Here is a 19,684-nt window from a genome sequence, read left to right as displayed (position 1 = left end):
GTGCCCGGGGTCTTAAGCCTGAAAGCCATCCAGGAACAGCAATTGGTCTGTACTCACCTGCAGCAGCAGAGGAAGGAGAGTCTGGAACGGGAGGAGGGAGCAGAATGTATGGCTAACTGTCTCCATAATCAGCTGGCCCCCTTGCCATGAGACCAAAAGAACTGGAAGGTGCCTGGGTACCACTACTGGGCAGGTTGATCAAAGATTCCATAGAAAAATCCTGATCAAAAGGGGGAAAATGCAGAATAGAATTTCAAATTCCAAAGACTTTCTAGGGTCATGGAAACTGGGATGAACCCCTGAAATCTTCTTAAAACCAAACACTAGTTGAGCTCAACTAGTAAAGAATGTGTGCCTTGAGAATTATGCTCTTTCAGTAACTATCTGTATGGGATCAAACTGACAAGAGCAACTTGAAAGATTAGATAGAAACCTTTGGAGACAGAGAGCTTATATTAATGAGAGAGAATAACCCAGAAAAGGAGGGTGAGAATGGTTGCAACATCTTGAAGAATGCAATTAATGCCACTGAATTATACATGTAGAAACTGTTGAATTGGTCTATGTTTTGTTGTGTATCTTCTCAACAATGAAATAATTACATATACGAAAAAAGGACTAGTAAGGAATCCTATCCACAACCATCTTTAGTCACCTCTCCCAATTTCCACCAATGAGCAAATCAATGCTAACCTGTGCCAATAAATGCACACATTTGTTTTGTTCAGCTATGGCAAAGTGGGCACAAAATTCAACCAATATTCCTATTTCTGACCACTGAGCATGGTTTTGAGTTTTTTGTATAGAGTCAATGAAGGAAAGGCAGAGGCACTCACTGAAGTATCACTATGCACTATATTTAAGTAATTAAAACTATAAACTTATTACCAAGAAAAAAGGGAAGCTGGCTTTTGTGAAGTTTACACTTCCCTAACTTAGGTGAACGACAACAACAAAAAAAGGAATGGTTGGTTCATCTATCCATGATGGGATACAGTAGAACCATGAAATATTATGTGTAAGAAGTTTTTGACTTACAACAATTCTTATGATACAACACTAAGTAAAAGGAAAAGATTCAATTATGGAAAAAATATTTATAGAAAAGACTGAAGGGATATGTTCCAAATTGGTATAAGAGTGGTCACTTCTGGTTAAGAGGACTACATTCCTGCTTTGACTTTTCTGGATTTATCACCAAAATAAAAAACAATGATCATTTTGAAAATTGAGTTTTTGTCTCTACTTTAAAACTCAGCACCCTTTCCCAACTTTTAAAACATGAGGAAGTATGTAAATTCTGTAACTGATGATTATAAAAAAATCAAACAAGGGACCCTAAGGTTGAAGAAGACTTTCATACTTCCACTGAAAGTTCTTAAGCTCTGGAGCTGAGCTGCTGGCAAGGATGCTCGTGAGAAGCCTTAAACCCTACCTGGTGCCACTCTTAAAAACTGTGACCAGCAGGCTCTATCCTAGCACCTACGACAGGTAAGGAAGGAGAGAGCACAGGGACTGGCCTGGAAAGGCCAGGGTCAGCCAGCCCTGTTCCTCAGACACAAGGGAGGCCATTTGTTTCCTGTACCAGCTTTCCTCTCCTAACCACTATCCACAGCTATCTGTCATGACCTTTTCATGCTCCTACTTCTGACAGCTTCCAGATACAGTGAGTCAAACTTCACTGGAAGCAAACTATCACACCAACTGACAAAGGCAGAAAACACCGCCTGATTGCTGTCCTCTATCAATGCCAGCACATAAATCCTTCCTTAACAAGACAGCTCAAAATAAAAATGCAACTCTAATGTATGTACAACTCTCAGGGGGAATCTATTTGTCCAAGGCTTTAGAGTTATCACAAGGAGAGTCTTTGTTTTAACTAACCAAAAGATTTCTAGGGAAGGAAATTAGCACTGTGTGCTATCATCTGCTAACACAGAGCCCTAAGTTAGGGACTTTCATGCACAGTGGCTTATTGCGAGCTTACAACACCTCTGTCAGTAATGTGTTGTGTGCTGTCAAGTTGATTCCAACTCACAGCAATCCTACAGGACTGCCCCAAAGGGGTTCCAAGGCTGTAATCTTCACAGAAGCAGACTGCCACATCATTCTACAGCTGGTGGGTTCAAACCACAGACCTTTTGGTTAGTAGCAAAGCGCTTAACCACTGTGCCACCAGGGCTCCTTCAGTAATGTATTATTAACCCATTTCATATTTAAAAGCAACAGGATATAGAGGTTAGGGTTGGGGACTTTGAAGTCAGACAGTCCCGAGTTCAAATCTCAGCTTTGCTACTTCCCAGCTAACAGGGCAAGCTGCTCTAAAATGGAGGTGATAATAGTATCTACCTCATGGGGCTGTTGTGAGGATTAAGGGAAATAAAGTATGTAAAGTGCTTGGAATAGTGACTAAAACAGAGATAGTTCTTCCACAAGTACTATTTCTAATCATTATTACTATCCTGAGCCAGGCACTGGGCGAAGGGATATAGCACAGTGTGAGACAGACCCGATGACAAAGTTCAGGGCTGGGCAGTTCAGGGAGATGCGAGAGAGATGTGCCCGGGAACCTGGCGGGCCCTCATCTGGGAGTGAAGGGAGATTTACCCTAAGATCTGCTCTATACTCCAGTCCTGGAAGTATCAGGATCCAGAAAGACTATCCAGCTGGAGACACCAATGCCTTCACCCTCATGAATCCTTGGGAATACCTCCCATCACTAAGTGTCATTGGCATATATATATATATATATATATATATATATATACCTTCTCTCCACTTCAAAGAGTTTAATTCAGTAACAGGTCAAACAATCTCACAACTGGAGTTGTGGTAACATTTGTGCTAGCAAACCTCCATCCTACAAAGTCTCTTTGTTGGCACATTCCCACAGGTATTATCCTGGGGACATTATTTCCTCCTCTGATCCTGAGCTTCTTCCCATGTGAAACAGGATAAACAACAGTACCAACTCCCAGGGTGTCATGAGGATGGAATAGCAAAGCACATAAAAAACTTAGCACAGTGCCTGGCACATAGTAAGAGTTCAAGTAGCATTAAAATTATTATTAAAGATGAACCTCAGGGAAGTGCTTCCCCAGGGTGAATCAAGTTAGTAAACTACACAGCTGGACTGAAACACAGATCTGTGTGTCAAATGTGTGTCCCGAACCTCCAGATGTTTCTTACTGTCTCAGAAGAGAATGCTTGACTCTCAGGAGGTACAACCACCCCTAAGACACACTTGCAATGCCCCTCTAGGAAACTAAAACACCACTTTGGCATTTAACATTCCATACCTCAGTGTATTTCCTGACTTACTGTTCATCTGTTCAGACAACATGAGCTGTGGTTCATTCATCAATTTTGTGCAACTTTGAATTTAAGACTACAAAAGCTCCACTGTTGTTAAATCCTGGAGTAGCTTTTTATACAATTCTACAATCCTCTTGTCTTCAGGTTACCCAGAGCCTATGAAAGCCTCAGAAAGCCCCCGGGAGTGTCACTGAACAACTCTTTGCCAGAGTGGATTTTGCTGAATACACACAGCTAATCGATAGCATCCACAAAGCAGTCAGGGAAGTCTACAACTTGTCTGAATTGACACACGGGATCCGACACACAGGCCGCGGGGGCTTAATGAGACCTCAGAGGCCACCTAGTCTAGGGATTCGCTCGCCGTATGAAGAAATTGAGGCTCAGGGTAGGGATATGGCTTGTCTAACGCCTCCCATTAATGACAGAGCTGTGCCCATAACTCACATCCCACACTGCCAGTCCAGGGCTTAACCGCAGCAGCTCTCCTTCTCTGCAATGCATTTTCATGTTTTTAGAGTAGGTATATTTGTACACTGACCAAACACATTAGAGTATACAAAACACTGCCTCCAGCAATGCTGTAGACACATAAACTAGATGAAAAAAAAAATCTTATTTTGGGTCACAACTAATATGAGACCCAAAGCAAGTGGGGTCTTGAGCCCTAGGATCATTGGTTCCATTCAAGGTACTAACCATTTGAAACTGTTCGGAAGCCACAGCTAAAAGCAGCCAGTTCCAGCGTGTGGACAGTAACAGACTCAGTGACAAGTCTCAGTGTACCTGACTAGAACACTGTCCTTGAAACGAAAACTAAGGAGCAGTGTGAACGTGAACAAGACCAAGAACATCAAGCAGCACTCGGCACAGCACTCTACGCAGAGCTGGAGCTCACGACAGTGTCTGAGAGCTCACTCCGGTTAACGTCAGTAATGTTCGTGTTTGGATGAGGGCTAAGCTCTCTTCTGAAGAGAAGGCAGTTACAAGGAGGTACTGAAGTCATTAAATCCCCACACTAAATACTCTCTCAGCAAATGGATACCTCAGGTGAGCTTACAATGCCAGTTAGGAAGCAGTAATCCTGTCTCCTATGAGAATTTATTATGTCATTTGTAGAATGTAGAAAAATCAGATCTTCATCATATTCAGGCCTTGGTAGACTGTTAGATATCAAGTGCCAAGGATGAGGAAGCGATAAAAAGAACACAGGACCTTGGATGAACTCTCACACATTGTACTCCCATTGATTCCATTATGTCACCTACCTGAGGAAACTGACACATTGTCACCAACAACCCAGGATTTCCAGACACATATTCTCAGAAGCATAGGTAATTCAGCTTTTAGCCAGACAACACATACTTACTGATAATATATTATGGGCTTGCTAGGTCGTGGCTGGCATTTACCATTGGACCTTTTTCGTTTCAATTTTCCCTAAGCCCATTCCCTCTGCCAGCTTTGGTATGCTTGGGTAGCACCCATGTCTCAGTGTCCTCGCCTCTCTCCAGTGGCCAGGCACATCGGATTAGGCATAAGAGAGATCAATAACTTCAACTTGGTATAAGTTCAAGCAAGGTCTACACTTACAGAACATCTGCACTTTTAGGCCTAACCAGAGGGGAAGTAGGTAAGAACACTTTAAAGAAAAACAAGAACGGTTGGGCATAATGGCTTTTTTTGGTAAGCTTTCCAGGCTGGGAGAGCAGGGATGGTGAACTCATTTCAACTTAAGTACCAACTTGTAGTGCAGTAGATTGCCTAGTATGGCCATCCTACCCATGATCTTTGTGACTCTCACCAGATGACTAAGTGGGACCACGCAAATGTGAAGTGCTTGTTGTCCACCAAGGGGATTAGATAGCTTGTTAATACAGTGAATTAGGTACATGGCACCTCTGTGGGGTGGCACCATGGAAATAAGGTGTATGAAAACCTAGTATGGGGATTGGTCAGTTCTGTCATCTGCTACGCTTAAAATGAGCCATCCCAGACATGGAAGAGGGATCTTACTACTATCAAGAAAGAAGAGCCAACAGTGAAGTATGCCCTTTGGACCCGAGATCCTTGCACTGAACTTCCCTTATCTAGGAGACAGAGAGCTGTGGCACCAGAGACAGCAAGAAACGGCAGCAGCAGAGGCAGAACCAAGAGACTGGCATGAGACAGTGGCAGGCTTGCCAGCCCATGGAGCAAGAAAGCTGAGTGTCTTCAGGCAGCAGCTTGCTGATGGAGTGGGGTTGCCTCTTTGGGCACCTATAAAACCAAACCGAACTCACTGCCATGGGGTTGGATCCAACTCATAGCAACCGTTCCTTGGCTAAAAGAGTTTTTTTTTTTTTTTAATTTTTTAAAATTTTTATTGCCTCATCCTCTTGACTGATTAGTTAAGATTATGAGCCTAGAAGGAAGGCAGGGGAGGTGGCCTGATAGTGAGTCACAGGTTCACTGAATTTTAAAGCTGGAAGGACTCTTAGAATTTAAGGCATCTTTCAGATAGAATTCTGTGATTTTACATCTTCATTGTTTCAGAATTATGAAAAGTGGCTGCTTGCTCTTGCCCCTTTAAGCAAAAATGTGTAAGGATTTGATAACAGCTTTTATTTTAAAAAAATTTTTTTATCATGATTTGGAAGAAAGTTTACAGAGCAAATTCATTTTCCATACAACAGTTCACACAGACTTTGTCTCATGACATTGACTGCAATTTCCCACAATGCAACAGTTCTCTTCCCACTTCTTCCCCATAGTTACCTCTTCCCTGTGTCCTTACCTCCCATGCACTCCTGCCCTGAGTTGTCTCCCTGGGCATACACAGCCCTTCTACTGTCCCATGGTTGATCTCTCCAAGGAGTGTATCTACCCAATGTCAATGTTCAGCTCATACGCCTGTTTTTTGTTTGGCTGGAAGCCACAGGAGTGGGTTCAATTCCAGACCTAAAGGGCACAAAGGGGCCATAGTCTCAGTGGTTCCATCAGGCTCTATCAGACTGGCAAACCTGGTTCTTTTTTTTTTCAAATGATTTTGAGCTTTGTTCCACATTGTTCTCCCACTCTATCCAGGATCTCCTACAAAGATCCCCCTCCAAGTGGTTGACAGTGGTAGCTGGGCACCATCTAGTTCTTCTAGTCTCATAGTTGTATAGGCTGAAGATCGCATAGTGTACCAGTCACTTGGACTAATTGTTTCCATGCATCTTTGGTTTTCTTCATTCTTTTTTGCTGTGGACAAGAAGAGACCCATTGTTGCAACTAGATGGCCGTCTGCAAGCTTTTAAGATCCCAGTCACTACTCATCAAAGTAGGGCATGGAACAATGTTTTTGTATAGTATGTTATGCCAATTAAGCTTGATGTCCCCAGCGACTATGGTCCCGAGCCCACAGGTCCAACTACTCACTCCCTCTGGGTAGCTGGCTGTAGCCAAGAAGTGGTTACAACCATGTCCCTTGTCAGCTCTATTATATACCTGGGAATTCTTACAGAACATACAAATATACCTGTAGAAACACTGTCTGCCAGCCCTATACATAGTCTTACATGGACATACGTAATAGTTCAGCCTGTCTACATACCTAGCAGCCCGTATATCAACGTTTGCCTTCACTGACAACACACTATGTGCAAAAGGGTTCATCTTTGTTGTCTGTACCTCTCATGCACTTCTCTATGTCTTCCTCTTCCTCAATGCCACCATGTTGATCACTCACATTTGGTATATTGCCCCTCTCTTCACCCAAATCAATACTTGTCTCTACCTATCTAACAGTGTTCCCTCCCCCCTTCTCCCCTCCCACCCCTGGTAATCAACAAAGAAAATTTCCTTCCATATATAAACCTTTCCTTGACATTTTACAATAATGGACTTTTTACAATAACATCTGTTCTTCTGTGACTGATTTATTACACTCAGCATAATGTCCTCCAAGTTCATCCATGTTATGTGGTGTTTTGCCAATTCTATGTTATTCTTTAGGGTTGCATAGTATTCCATTGTGCGTATGTACCAGTTTGGTTATCCATTCTTCAGTTGATGGGCACCTAGGTTGTTTCCATCTTTTGGTGACTGTAAATAGTGCTGTGACGAACATGGGCATGCATATATCTGTTCTTGTCCTGGTTCTCACTTCTTTAGGATATGTAGCTAGTAATGGAATGGCTGGGTCACATGGTATTTCGAATTCCAACTTTTTAAGGAATCTCCATACTGCTTTCCACAGTGGTTGTATCATTTGACAGTCCCACCAGCAGTGTGTGAGAATCCTGATTTCTTCACATCCTTGCCAGCATTTGTTATTTTCTGTCTTGTGGAACTTTGCTAATAGTGCTGTGGCAAGATGTTACCTCATTGTTTTGATTTGCATCTCTTGAATGGCTAATGATCCTGAGCATCTCTTCCTATGTTTCTTGACTGTCTGAATATCCTCTTTGGTGACGTTAAAGAGCTTTGTTAACACTTACTGAGCAGAGGTCGAGGCCATAGAGCAGCTTGCCTGAGGCAAGGTTGAGAAGAAACTGTGATTGAAGAACTGTATTCTGAGTAGTGTCTGATCCTAAATTATAACCTGTTACTTCCTTAATAAACCCTGTAATTGTGGGTATCATCTGTGAAGTCTGTGTGGCCACTGCAACAAATTATTGAACCCAGCAGAGAAGAGAGTGCCATGGCTGGTGTTAGAATTGGCAAAAAGATTGGAGAGTGGAGGCATGTCTGATCCCCACCTCATAGGAATCAGCCTTGGCCTGCTGATGTTGATCCTCCTGTCCCTCCTGTGAAGTTAGAGGAGGTTAGATGATAGCCACCCTCTCATTTTTGCACAACACCAGTTGATTGGTAGGAGTTGTTCATAGGACTGTGTTAGAAAGCATTTTATGGTCAGGTCTAGGACCAGAGGAAAGACATGAAGTGACTGACTGATTAACAATTTCTAAAGGGGAATGGAAGGAGCTCTGGTGGTGCTGTGGTTAAGGCATTGGGCTGTTAACCAAAAGGATTGAATCCACCAACCGTTCTGCAGGAGAAAGAGAAGACAGTCTGCTTCTGTAAATATTTACAGCCTTGGAAACCTTATGAGGGTTGCTGTGAGTCAGAATCAACTCAATGGCAGTGGGTTTTTGGTTTAAAGGAGAAAGGGAAGAGGAAGGAACAGTACACATAATATATTCCCATGGGATTTCCAAGTGTTAGGGCAGGGAGGAGAAGGATGTGCAGAATTTTTTGAATGGCCAAATAAAGGTAATCACTTCCTTTGTGAAGGCAAGTTATTAATGATTAAGGCATCTGTGGAGTAATGGAAGGTATGAGATTGGGTTTCAGTCCTAGTTTACTGCTGGGACTGGATATCCCACTAGGTATCTTGAAGGCTGAGAAGGGGAAGGGAGTTAATAGCACGTTAGTAATTTTCTGCCAGTAAACATTGCCTCATTAACTCCTCCAAACCTTAGTTTTCTCTGCCATGAAATGGGTATAGTAAGAAGAACAACAACATGCTGTATGGGTTAAATAAGGTAATAGGATTGAACTTTGTATACTGTAAATTGCTACAGAGCTTTAGAGTATCAGTACAATGGTGCTTTGTATTCAAGTCATAATATAGCAGTTAGGTGCTAGATTGCTGCCCCTACCTCCACATATAACGCACCCATACATATAATGCACATATCTCATAGGAAACTAATGTGAGAGAGGGTTGCGTGGTTTGTAAAAGATGTATCGCATGCATTATTTGTGTAAAAACACAGGAAGTCTCAGACATTCTTGTGTTCTTATCCCAGCTTTACTATTTCCAAGATTTTTCCCTATACTTCAGCTTCCTCATATATAAAATGGAGATGATATTAGTACCTATCTAATGATAGTGCTATGATTCCAGGAAGCCATGCATGCAAAGAAAGCAATCAGTAAAGTGCCAGGCACATAGGAAGCACCTGATAAACAATCAATGCCTTTAAAAGTTCTAATTCTTCTTAATATTATTTTAAAAGATTAAGTATTTGTCATAGGTTTCATGAACGGAAATAGAGTTTTTCAATCACAGAAAAGTATGGCAGAAGATGGGTTTAAGTTTGGGTCTTGCAGATCAAAGTTTAAGTCTCCCATCCCCTTGCTCAGAAGCAAATGGCAGATGGTAAATTGGAGCACTGGAAACAACTGGCCCATCAGAAGACATGCAGCTATAATGGCACTGCAGAGCTCGGGGATTCCAGCCCTCTGCCGCGTGTTCTTATGTCCCACTAACTCAGAGTAGACGGGCAGTTTTCTGTGAAGTCAGCAGGGCTGCTGGGTAAATGCCGCACATGGACACTTACCACTTAGAAGAACTTGCCACAGGGGGCAAGTGAAATCTTGGCTTCTGACTGACATAGGATGGGGGAGCAGAGGAGACCATCCATCAGTGTCAGGATCGCTCTGAAGCACCTGGCTAGTCAGTTGAAATAAAATAAATTATTTACTGATCTCAGAATCCAGCTGCTCACTGGAATGCTCGTAAAGGGTGTGCCGTTTGCACCCTGCACTTTGCGGCAGATTCTGTTTCAAAGGGAAAGAATTTCGGATGGGCGTGCACAGGGTTTTTTGTTTTTCTCTTTTTTAAAATTGTTGTTAGGGTGGTGTTACCTGCTTACAAAAGGGAAAGGAGCCCTGGTGGCACAGTGGTTAAGCATTCAGCTGCGAATTGAAAAGTTGTGGTTCGAACTCACCAGCCACCCCAGGGGAATAAGATGGGCCAATCTGTTTATGTAAAGATTTAAAGCCTTGGAAACCCTACTCTGTCCCATAGGGTCACAATGGGTTGAAATCCACTTGATGGCAGTGGTTTTGGCTTGGTTTTCCAAGGAGGGAAACAGGGTCTGAAGTTACGTGTCTGATCTTCTCCTTTTATTCACTGTGTAACACAATACTCATACAGTTTAACTGATGGTCACAAAGTTCCTTGTGACTAACAAACGAAGTTTCTGCTTATAATGCTACAGATTGAACTTGAACTCATCCACAGAAACAACTGTTCTGACAGTATCTATGTCAGAAGCGCCTCAGAGCTGTAACTCTCCACCAGAGGGCAGCATGTGTGCTGCTGGAAGCACTCCAGAGGTGCCTGGGCCAAGGCCTCCAGTCGCCCCACCTCTGAGATTCACTGCTCTAGGGAGCGATGCTTGCATTACTGTCATCATCCATTTCTTCCTGACAAGTCTCCATATGGCTACAAGGGAAACTTTGCCCAGAGAGCCACTACCCAATCTCAGTGATCTGGTTAAATACTTTTAAGATGGTGGACCAGGAGAGAAGGCAATAGGCAACATAAAGAGGAATGACAGCGGTAGTAACAGTAACACAAGCTATCACTTAGAATATGACTTTGCCCAAGATGACACTGTAGGTAAGTGATAAAGCTGGGATTTGAATCCAGTCTTGACTGATTCTGGAGCTTGGGCTCTTCCCACAGATTCTTTTGTGAACTTTTCCCTTTTAATAAACATGTCAGAATCTGATGAATTAGTTTGACTTTTTGCCTTTGGAAAAAATGAAATAAAATGACTTTGGGTCTCTTTCTGAGGTGTTGCTTTCCACCTCTGGGGAGTGAGCAGGGCTGGATCTGCTGTATGCTCGCCTGGGAAAATCCCCACCTTGGACTTTTCTCTCAACTGCAGTCTGATCACTTATTGGGCTTCCTAAAACTAGCCCTGCTCAGAAAAAAGCAAGACCCTTTGTTATTGGGAAAGTATTGCAGGCAAGCACAAACTAGATGTGTGGGTAGCATTATTGGTTTAGTAAACTTTTTAATGAAAATGTAATACATACACAGAAAGTGTACACATCACAAGAGTATGTACAACTCGATGGATTTTCCACAAAGCCTGTACACTTATGTAATAAAAACTTAGATCAAGAAACAGAACCTAACCCAGAAGCTACTCTCCAGTCACTTACTGCCCTGTGACCTCCAGAAACCACTCTCCTTACTTCTTAGGCTATAGATTATTCTGGTCTGTTTTTTAACATTATGTAAGTAGAGTCATACAGCATCTATTCCGTTGTGTCTGGCTTCTTTTTGAGCACCTCTATTATTTTTATTTCTATGAGAGACACCAGGAAGAGTTATCTCAAGAAGAACGACACTGCATAATTTTGCGTTTTAAGAAAGTTGAAATATGCAATTTTTACCATTTCCGCTGTTCAGGGTTCTTTGTGAAAGGACAAGAAAAGAGAAGATGCAGAGATGGGTTCTGTGTTTCCCTTTTATCTATCTATCCATCCTGCTAGCTGCTATGCTAACATTTACCAAGGGCTTGTTACATGCCAGGCACCTTTCTAAGCATTCTGTACATGCTGTGACATTTCATCTTCACAGTTGCCCTAGCTACGTGATAAGGACTATTATTGTCATTATACAGATGAATAAATTGAGGCTCTGAATCATTTGCTCACGCTGATACAGCTAGTAAATGAGCCAGTGTTTCAGCATAGGCTTCTAAGTCCTGAGTCCATTCTCTAAGTGCTACCTTGCACTGAACCTCTCCCCTACCGAATGCTTACCAGTGGCCAGACCCTGTGCTGAGTGCTTTAGATATAGTATCTTATCTCCCCCACAGAAATCCTAAGTAAGTTAATACTACTGATATTCCCACTTAAACAGAATAGAATTGAGCTTCAGTAGATTAAGACACTTGCCTAAAACTATACAGCTAGTTATGGGTAGAGCCACAAATTTAAACCAGTTGTGATTCCAAAAGCCATCTCTTACTTACTAAGCTGTACTGTCAGCATATTTCAAGCTCCTGTCAGGTCACTTTGGGAAGGAATTGTTGTTGTTGTTGAATCAGCCATATCCAGGAAGTGTGGAGTATAGGATGTGCCTTTAGAAAGTTTTTTGGGGTGTGAAATCTGACAAATTAAAGTTATCATCTACAATGGCATTATTTGCCCTGTGGTGGTAAAAGTTAAGTTTTTTGGGTTGCTGCCGTTCAGGAGTAAGTGATAAAATAGTCACAAGTGTCTGCAGATGACCTTCCCCAGAAAAGCCTGACCTGAATGCCACAAATGGGGTTATCAACACTCTTGCAAAGAGTATAGAGTTGATTGTTATAAAGCATGATAGGAAGTGTGAACAGGTTCTTACTTAAGCTCAGATTATCCCATTATTCCAGTTAAAATAATTACACAGCCTAACCTCTGTGCATCTTTTCATTTGAACTTGACTGAACTAAGGAATTTCCTATTGCTTGCCTCTGATACCTATAGGACTAGAGTGTTTCGTCGTTGTGTCTCACAGGATAAAATCCTAAATGACAGAAGGCAGAAGATGGTAAAGAGTTACATAAATAAATTGGTCAAAAAAAAAAAAAAAAAAATCAGCCATAGCCTTACTCAGACTAATGCTAACATCAGAAAAGATTTTATTGTGAGACACACACAAGAGGTTTGTGAGAAATGTTGAATTAGTGAGCCTTAGAGTTAGAATTCGGGAGCTCTGGTGGTGCAGTGCCTAAGGCATTTGACGGCTAACCACAAGGGTGGCAGTTCAAACCCACCAGCCACTCCTTGGAAGGAAGACTGGGCAATCTACTTCCATAGAGATACTCCCTTGGAAACCGAAGGAGGAGTCGCTGTGAGTCAGATTCAACTTGATGGCAGTGAGCCAAACTTTACCCCTTTACACATGAGGCAAATGAGGCCCAGGGAGGGATAGTAAGGCAGAGGTTAATGGCAGAGCCAGGGCACGGTTCAGCGCCCTGAGTGAGCCAACCTGGCACCCCTGCACAGCCTTCCTCATCCCCCACCACCATGTGGGAGACCCTTCATTAGGGTGAGAGGCAGGCGCACTAGAGTCAGTTAGACCAGGTCCGTTCCTGACACTATCACCACCTACTTGCTGGGTGAGCTTTAGCATGACATGTCACCTCTGCACTTCACTGACCTTCTCTGCTACATGGGCACAGTAAAACACCTACCTTTTGGGTAGTTAAACAGCACTCAGCAGAGTTGTAAAGCACTTAACACAGTGCCCAATACATAACAGAGAGACCATAAATAGGAGCTATTAGATGCTGCTGCTGACAGTAATATATTAATGTCATGTTGACTACTATGTTACTCCTGTTACGTTTAAGTCAAAAAACAGAAATTCAGCATTTAATGGGAACAAATTAACCCCAAATATTGGTTTAAAATAAACTGCTTTCCAGATTATCTGGTGGAGGATTCCAATATAACTCCTGAGATCATTACAAAGTTTCCTGAAAGCTGAGAACTGAACTCTACACTCATGGCTCAACTTTTAGGCAATCAACAGACAGGCCTGTAAGATGAATGGTAATACCAGGAGGGTATGCACTCATTAGAACAGTCAACCATATGAGATCAAGAGGACAGCATTTGCCCAGGGATAGAGCTGGGAAGGCAGAAGGGGATAGGAAGAAAGAAGGGAAGGCATGGGTGTGGGGAGGAAGTGGGAAGAATGCTGTTGCATTGTGGGGATTACAACATATGTCACAAAACAGAATGTGTATGGATTGTTGAATGGAAAATCAATTTGCTCTGTATACTTTCACCCAAAATGTAACTGGGAAAAAAAAAAAGCTTCTTAAGTAAAAGACATGAATGAATGAACAATGAATAACAGATGAAGAAAAAGCAAATGGCAATGTTAAAAACTGGTTCTAAGGTAGCACCTAAGAGAATTACAGAATGAAAAGAACTATGGAACTTCACTGAAGTCAATCAGTTTGAAAAGTCTTGTTAGTTCTATTTCTAGTCTTCTGCTCCATAAAAAAAGAGGACAAGAGAGAACACTCAGGTGGGAAAAAGGATGTACTTCAAATTTCATTGTTTAAATACTCTGAAGACAAATTACCTTTAGTCATTTGTGTCACAAAAAAGGTGTATATTATTTCTTCCCCATTTCTACACTGTCTACTGATATAGAGAGTTCCGTTGATCATGTGTTTGCATACTTACCCAACTGTACGTCGGTTGTGAATCGTAGTCTGTGGATCATGCTGACTTTGAATGACTTGTAATGGTGGCTGCTAAGCATATCCTGTACTGTAGCTATGTCAATTTGCGAATCCTCCTCCAAAGTCCCGTCTGCCCTTGAACCTGGGGAGGAAAAAGCACTTTAACACATAAAGATACATGAGGCTTGGCAAATGGTGTCTGCTTAAAATGCTTTGGGATAAATTAAAATAATATGGGCTATTTAATTTGGAGAAGAAAAGGCTGAGCGATGACTTAATAATGCTATTCCAGTAAACAGAGACTGGTAACATATTAATCATTCAACAATTAATTCCATAAACACTGCCGATTCTATGGCAGGCTCTTGGCTGGGCAGTAGGGATACAGAAGGATAAAAAAATGCCAGCTCACCAGGAGCCCTTGGTCTCCACAAGAGTAAGTTATAATCATGAGTATGAGCAGTCACGTTTCTTGTTTCTTTTTCTAATAATTATTTTCTGATGATAAAAGCAATGCATGCTTCTTGCAGAATTGCTTTATTTTCCAAGATTCCCAAACCATCTATTTCATAGCTTCCTGTCCTGTGTCCCACAGCCTCCATCTTGGTTCAGGTTTGAGTCTTCTTACACTCGGATGGCTGCAACAGTCTCCTCACTGGCCTTCCAGCCAACAAGTTCTCTCTGAAATTCAATTAATCTTTCTAAAGTTTGGATCATTCACTCACTCATCAAATGTTTAGTGAAAGCCTTGTACATGCTAAATACTCTGATATGTGATACTGGGGCAAATAAAAATACTTGTGTTCAAAATTTTTTCCTGGATTCCTGTGGCCTCCTGAATGAAACATACTTTTTTTCAGCCAAGCAACCAAGGCAGCCCATGGCTGAAATACAATTTTCCAGTCTTACTTGTCACTTCTCACACACATCTTCTCTCAGCTCCTCCTGAACTTCTCAGATGGCACACAGACTCAGATTTTCTACTTCTGGGCCTTTGTCCACATGGTACCCTTGGCAGAGAATACTGTTCCACCACTTTTGCCTTGGACCTGTCAAAATCCCACACAGGCTAGCTCAGCTCCTACTTGCTCCATGAAGTCTTTTCTGATGGCTTTGGCTGGAAGTGAATTGCCACAGCACTGGGCCGACCTAAAGCAGGCAGACCTGGCTTAACTCCCAGCTTTGCTTCAAACTCTCTGTGTGATCTTGAGCAAATGACTTTACCTCTCTGAAGCCCACTTTTTGCTATCTATGGAGTGTCAAAATATATGGAAAGAATCTAATAACAAAAAAGGACTCTAATACAAAGTATACAGTAAACACAATAAAAAGCAGCTGAGATTATTTTTATTCTATTGTCATAGAAGACAGCAGTCAGCCTTGCACTAGAATTGTTTAGTGGTTGCTCTGTACTAATTTGGAAGCTTTGTGAGGGTCAATAAAGTTTCATATTCATCTCTCTTCTGCAAGTAGTATGATGGCTGATAAGTGGAACACTCTCGCTAAATTTTGCTAAACAAATAATAAATGATAATAATAGCTAATATGTACAAGTGCTTACTATGTATTGCATTCAAGCCTCATGTAAACTTGATACGGTCCTATAATTTTCTACATTATACATATGAGGAATCTGAGGTTTTAGGGGGTTTGGAGAGGCATACCGGGCAAAGATAAACTCTCTTGAGTCCCAGCATGCGAAATGTGGTCTATGGAACGTGTACCTGCTTGTGCCATTTGCTAGGGGGATGGGGAAGGGAAGAGAAGAGAAAAAGCAGAAAACAGCACTGTCTAACCAGAGCAGGGTACCCTAGCTGTCTGGGTGCTGAGCACCCAGAGATGGTTACACAAGGAAGCCCAGCTCCTTGGGGCAGAGCTGGAGGAATATAAAACTCTACATTTGGGTATAAAACTGGAAAATTCTATTATATAACTGGTAGCCTGACACTGATACTCTTTTCCACAAGATTTCAAGTTCACGTTAGTTTAATTCATTTATTAGGAGTTGTATTCTATTTCTAAATACTAAAATCATTCCCAACTTGGACCATTCTAGCACCTACAACAATGCTTTTCTCTCAATTAGGATGCAGCCTTGCCCTTAATTGGTCATTCACTGAATGTCTACAACAGAGTTCCATTTCAGAGCATTTTGCACATGTTAACCTCTCTGACCAGGTCACCCTTCTCCCCATCTCCCATCTCCTGGTCGATTCCTCTTGGCCTCCTCCCTATTCCTCCTGAAGACCTTAGCATGACACTCTAGGGAAACCTCAGTGACCCTAGGCCTCTAAGTCTAGTTCAGATCCTCTGTCCCTTCCTCTCACTATATCTTGCATATTTCCCTTCAGAACACCTATAGATAGAAACCATCTATTGCTCCCTCTAGACTGTAAACTCTAAACGGGCAGGGAAAGTGACTGTTTTACTCACCATACTAGCCTAGACCCTGCTAGTGCTACTATGTGTAGGATAAAGCAGGAGCTCAATAAAATGTTACTGGGTAAAAACCAGGAGTAATGCCCGTAGGAAGGAGAGCCCAGAGAGGGAATGACTTAACCAGCATCACACACTAGTATGTAGCGGAGTTGGACTCTGTGTCTGCAAGGGTCATCACTAAACTCTATTTCCTTTCTGAGGAACTCCTATTTTTTTTCCATCAACCTGGGTGAATCAATATCTCTGTGGATAATGCATTCAATATTTTAATCTTTTTTTTTAATGCATTTCATTGAAATATAATTTATGTACAGTGAAATACACAAAACTAAAGTGACATGGGTTGTGGATTTTTTTTTTTTTTGGCAGTGTTCCCTCCCCACCTCTCTCCCCTATGGTAACCAACAGAGAAAGTTTCCTTCCATATCTAAACCTTTCCTTGACTTTTTACAATAATACACAACTAATACTGTATTTGTCCTTCTGTGATGGACTTACTTCACTCAGCATAATGTCCTCCAGGAACACCTGTGTTTTCAGGAGCAATGTCATGATCAAGATCACCACTGTTTCCTGGGTAACGGTCAGATTCTGAACCAAGAGCCTCACTGGGATTCAGAGTTTAATCATTCACGTTCCCCAATCTACATTTTTACTGAAACATAACTGCCAAAATATGTTTATATCTATTTTAGAATTTTTATACATGAGAATTATGGAAATTTTGGTAAAATAGGAAATTCTTTAATATTTTAAAAATGATATAAAGCCATCTTTTCTGAGAAAACGGCACAACTTAGCTCTGAGCTCAAGACCTTCTGTTTTCTTTACTAATGAATATTTTCTAAATATTGCAGGTATTTGATTTGGAAAGAGGTAATAGCTCATTATGCTAAAATGCCAATTACAAAAGAAAAAAAAACACCACACTTAAGATTTTTACATTTTATGATGTTGGATTAAAACCAATTTAAAAATTACTATAACGTGACATATAATTTTTTACTGAGCAATTTCGATGCCAGCTGCTAATAAAGCATCTTAGCTGTAAATGATAATTCAGATGCTTTTAGATAAAGTGGTACATAAATATGGCTGGAAATTGATTTAGCTTCTTATAGAAGCTACTGAAGAATGACATATTTTGTTTAATACACCAGCTAATGTAGTCCTAAAAGCTCAAACAAGTGCCAGTTTTCACTCCTAAATTTGCTATGAGAGATTAATGAAAACTTTATATTTTGCTGAAATGTTAATAATGGGCAGATGAGATGATAGGATTTTAGTAGAGGTCTTAAAGCTATGGAATAACCAGCAAAGCTTGTCAATTTCCTTATATTAATTTTGTTCAAGACTATATGGCTGGAGCTGGCTCAACACACTAATGCTTCTTGCATTGACCTTCTACTCTCTGACAATGTAAATTCATATCCCATTTGAGGATTTAAGTCCCCACTGATAGTTGGGTGAGTTCTAAGTCTTGCCCCAGCTGAAACAGGGCGTGTTTGCATTTATGATCAGAAGCACCTGGGGGAGTAGACATGGAATGAACAGTCTGGCACTTGCCTCTAATATATGCCACTTACTCTAAAGCAGGTATCTGCTGAATGGGATAAACTTCTGTTCTCAGAGTGCCAGTATCATCTTTTAAAATAGGTCCAGGAGTGCCACTGCTTGGGGGGGGGGGCATGCCTGTGTATACAGATTAGTCACCCATGCAACCTGCAACCACCTCTCTCCCCATGCTAGCACACTATGCTAGACTATGCTAGACGTGGGGGGGGGACACTGGGGAAGATAAGGCAGGATTCTTGAGCTTTAGGAGCTTACCAACTAGCTAAGAACACAAGGAAAACAGGACAAGGCAGAGAGAAGTGCTCAAGAAATGACGCATGCAACAAATGCTTTATCTAAAGACAAATATCCAAGGCAAAGCATTATACTAAAAGCACAGTTTTGAACCAGAAAAGTTCTAGATGACTTTACTGTTTGTATCCTTGTGGAAAGGGGTGAACCCAAGCACTCATAAAATTGTGTGCACATTAAAATTATCACTGTACTATCAATTTCACATTAAAAAAAATCACTTCCGTTCAAAGAGAAGAGATTTTTACTTACTCAAAGTAAAAAGAACAAAACAGAATGCCTTAAAAATAAACATATTAAAACAACAACAACCAAAACCACTCCCCAAACTGTTAATTTAATTGAAATATAACCCTTTGATATTTTGTTAAATTAGCAATTAAAAAGGTCACAAGCAATTAAATGAAACAAAAGCCACATTGTGTTCATCTACATTAATGCTGAACTGGGTCTCCTCATGAATGACAAGATAAATTGTAATGGTATCTTCAAAGACTTCACAATGTACTTTGTCAAAGTCGAGAGTGTTAATGTCTCAATGTGCCGCGGATTACCATAATGTATTGTGTCAAAACACTCGCACTGCAATAACTCAAGGATGTACTGTGATAGATCAAATTTTGGGTGTGGCGTAACAGTGACTTGAGCACCAGAGCTCAAGTGGACTGACAACAAGGCTCTGGAAGAATGACACTGAGCACATTCACAACGTGAAAAGCTCAGGGAACAAAAAAAGTCCAAGAGGAAGCAGCTTAACTGTCCACAGTAAACTGGGAAGGAGCTCTGGTAGCGTAGTGCCTAAGGCACTTGACTGCTAACCAGAAGGCTGGTTCAAACCCACCAGCCACTCCTCAGAAGGAAGATGGGGCAATCTACTTCTGTAGTGATACTGCTTCGGAAACCCAAGGAGGGGTCGCTATGAGTTGGGTTTGACTTGACAGCACATAACAACAGTAAACTGGGAAGGACGAAGCGAGACATGAGGCCTGGCACCTGTCTTAGGTAAAGAATGGCAAAACCAGGCCAGGGCAGGAGGGGCAAAGGGAAGGGGAATGGAGATGAGGAAGGAGGCAGGTGAGGTCCAGGGCCTGCAGCTGGGAAGTGGACTT

The 19,684-nt window shown here is 41.6% G+C and overlaps 1 protein-coding gene across 1 annotated transcript in view; it reads right to left on the bottom strand.

The window, feature by feature from the left end:
• Positions 1–19,684, bottom strand: part of MAPKAP1 (MAPK associated protein 1) — a 256,579-nt gene that overhangs the window by 32,489 nt on the left and 204,406 nt on the right. Inside the window, exon 8 of the mRNA XM_042783048.1 lies at positions 14,272–14,412. Within this exon, the coding sequence (XP_042638982.1) occupies positions 14,272–14,412 (141 nt within the window). The remainder of the gene's footprint in view (positions 1–14,271; positions 14,413–19,684) is intronic.

The sequence above is a fragment of the Orycteropus afer genome, unplaced genomic scaffold, assembly GCF_000298275.1.
Source record: "Orycteropus afer afer isolate SDZICR_OR568_19922 unplaced genomic scaffold, OryAfe1.0 scaffold00611, whole genome shotgun sequence".
In the NCBI taxonomy this organism is placed as follows: domain Eukaryota; kingdom Metazoa; phylum Chordata; class Mammalia; order Tubulidentata; family Orycteropodidae; genus Orycteropus; species Orycteropus afer.
Note: the sequence above shows the minus strand (reverse complement) of the source record. Positions and strands in the feature narration are given on the sequence as shown.